The sequence below is a fragment of the Aplysia californica genome, unplaced genomic scaffold (genome assembly GCF_000002075.1).
Source record: "Aplysia californica isolate F4 #8 unplaced genomic scaffold, AplCal3.0 scaffold00091, whole genome shotgun sequence".
Classification (NCBI taxonomy): domain Eukaryota; kingdom Metazoa; phylum Mollusca; class Gastropoda; order Aplysiida; family Aplysiidae; genus Aplysia; species Aplysia californica.
The window spans coordinates 1,579,423-1,582,337 of NW_004797361.1; the positions used below are offsets into that span (position 1 = coordinate 1,579,423).

A 2,915-nucleotide genomic window follows, 5' to 3' on the forward strand; every position below is an offset into this window, starting at 1 on the left:
CCCCCCTGCACCCCCTTCCACTTAAATATAAGTACTAATTGCTCACCTCAGTCTGAACAATCTCGTCAATCATGATATATGTTGGTGACGTGGGCAGAATGCTGGGATCGAACTCCATGTCAATGACCACAAGAGCCGACATGCTGAAGACATAGTCATCCCCTGATGGACAGAAGGAAGGAGGAAAGCATACAGTCGATGTTACTTATCTCTCATGGGACATTTTTTGTCGCTTTCACTCAACTTTGACATGAATATGTCAAATTTTGGCACATTTAAAACATAATAAATGATTTAGACGAATTAAATATTTGTGAAGTGAGATGACAAAATGAGTTACTTCTCAGATTTTAGCTTTTTGGAAAGTGATAAATCAACTTAATAGGTGAAGTTTGTACAATTTGTAAATATGGAATAATAAACGACAGGGTAGATTTGAACACACACAAGCAATACCGTCGATTCAGAAACTTAAATTCATTTTCTGTTCAAAATAGTGGGCTTCGTACTTCTGAACAAAACGATCCAGATTTTCTTGAACGAGTGTCCGACGAAGCTACTGAGGATCAGATGGACAGACAGGATCACCAACGAGGAAGTATTAAGAAGAACGAGACTGAGCCCAGTCAGAGAGGAGGTCGGAAGAAGGCGTTGGCGATGGATTGGACGCACTTTCAGGAAGTCAGGCAGCTGCATGGAACCCACAGGGGGAAAGATCAAGGGGAAGACCACGTGGAACGAGGAGAAGAGTCACGGAAATGGATGTACAGAAAAGTGGGAAGACGCAGAGAGACATCAAGCGACTAGCCCAGGATAGGGAAAGGTGGGACGTGTTTGTTCGTGGCCTATATCCTGATCCAGGGTGAGAAAGGCAATGCCGATGACATCTGCATAGACAGGCTATACCCCGAAAACTGTCTGTCTGTCTGTCTCATTGATTCAAGGCCAGCAAGATTATTTTCATGGACAGGGCAAAAGTTACCATTTTGCCACGATTCGACCGGATCCAACTTAATTACAAAATGTTGTAACTCCTTTTTTGTACTCAAATATCTGTCATAATCCACCAGCAAGAGAGTACAGATTGATACTAACTGTGAGAAAGAGAGAAAGTGAGAGAGACAGAAACATTGCACTGGTGTCTGTGGACACTCCCTGGTTTGCACTGCGTACTGTGCCCTGCCCACAGACAGACAGACAGACAGACAGACAGACAGGCAGACAGACAGACAGACAGACAGACAGACAGACAGACAGACAGACAGACAGAGACAGACAGACAAACAGACCTGTACCCTGTGTTGGCGTCAGAGGACAAGGCTTGGTCTGCACCGTGTAGTACATCCCTGCGACCCCCAGGGGATGTGACGTAAGGCCTGTGATGACACTGAGGATAGCCGTGTCTGTGGTCGCCTCCCACTGGACGTACATGCCCACACACGAGTTGCTGCAACAACAAAATGTGTGCCATTTATCCTCTAACGCATGTGCTGTATTATTTAATATGTATCGTTTTTGCTTTTCTTGCATTTATTTTATGTAGAGCGTCTAGAGCTGTGTTGGTAAGGGAGTAGGTGCTACAAAAAACGATCAACCTTGCTACTACTGCTACTGTTACTATTACCACTACTGCTATGCTGCTGCCACTGTAACTCTACTACAATAACTGCAACAACAACAACAACAACAACAACAACAACAGTTACAATAAAAACAGCAGCATTAACTATAGCAACTATACCAACAGCAACATTTTCAACAACAGCAATACCATAATCAACAATAACGACAATGACAAAAACAACAACAACAATAATAACGACAAGATGAAGAAAAAAAACAACAACAACAACATCATCTGCGAAAACAACAACAACAACAACAACAACAACAACAACAACAACAACAACAACAACAACAACAACACAAGGCTTACATAGACGAGAACTCCAAGGTCACCAGTTTCCCGCCCATCCCAGACAGTTTGGAGGTGACTGCGGTCTTCCAGTCCATGTATCGTCTGCTGCCTGGGTCCTGCAGCTCCCGAGTCCAGGTCAGTTGAAGCACATACAGCTTGAACTCCACCAAGTGGACTGGTCGGTGGGTGGGTCGGTGGCGTGTTGGGTTGGTGGGTGGGTTGGTGGCGTGGTGGGTTGGTGGGGTTGTTTGATTGGTGGGGTTGGTGGGTCGGTGGGTTGGGTGGGTTGATGGGGTTGGTGGGTTGGTGGTTTTGTGTGAGTTGGTGGCGTGGTGGGTTGGTGGGTGGGTAGGTGGGGTGGGTTTATGGGTTGGTGGGTTTGTTGGGGTTGTTGGGGTTGGTGGGGTTTGTGAGGTTGGTGGGTTGGTGGGTGGGTAGATGGGGTGGGTTTGTGGGTTGGTGGGTGGGTTGTTGGGGTTGGAGGTGGTGGTGGAAGTGGAGTTTAGGGGGGGGGAGATAGTTGAAACATATACATATTACATACGATGGAAATTGTCCAAGACGGCTCCTCCTTGTTGAGGAATCAAGGGTTTGTCTTATTCAGGAGCTCGTCTAGGAAAGTGACATTATAAAACAGAAAAAAAATATAACAGAGAGAGAGGGGGGGTGGTAAGTTTCGGTGCGAGTTTTACGTCACTTGCAACAGAATTGCGTCAAACAATTATTATTAGTGTTTTTGCTTATCCTTATGTCAGTATAATCAATGTATGGCTGAGAGACTGCTCCCTTACGCAGTTGAACTGGTTTCCTTGTCTATATGAAATGTTTTTAATGTTGGTTTTTAAATATTTTTGTATGTGTAACGCTTTACTGTTAGACAGGGATAGAGCACTATATACATTCATTCTGTTATTACTATCATTATTGTTATCATTATCACTTTTTATTATCATGATTACTATATTATTGCTATTATTATTATTGTTATTTTTATCAT

At 43.9% G+C, this 2,915-nt stretch overlaps 1 protein-coding gene across 1 annotated transcript in view; it reads right to left on the reverse strand.

The window, feature by feature from the left end:
* Positions 1–2,915, reverse strand: part of LOC101857554 — a gene marked incomplete at its 3' end in the record, with an annotated part of 64,794 nt that overhangs the window by 18,424 nt on the left and 43,455 nt on the right. Inside the window, 3 exon segments of the mRNA XM_013080574.1 lie at positions 47–162; positions 1,290–1,447; positions 1,937–2,093. Coding sequence (XP_012936028.1) covers positions 47–162; positions 1,290–1,447; positions 1,937–2,093 — 431 coding nt within the window.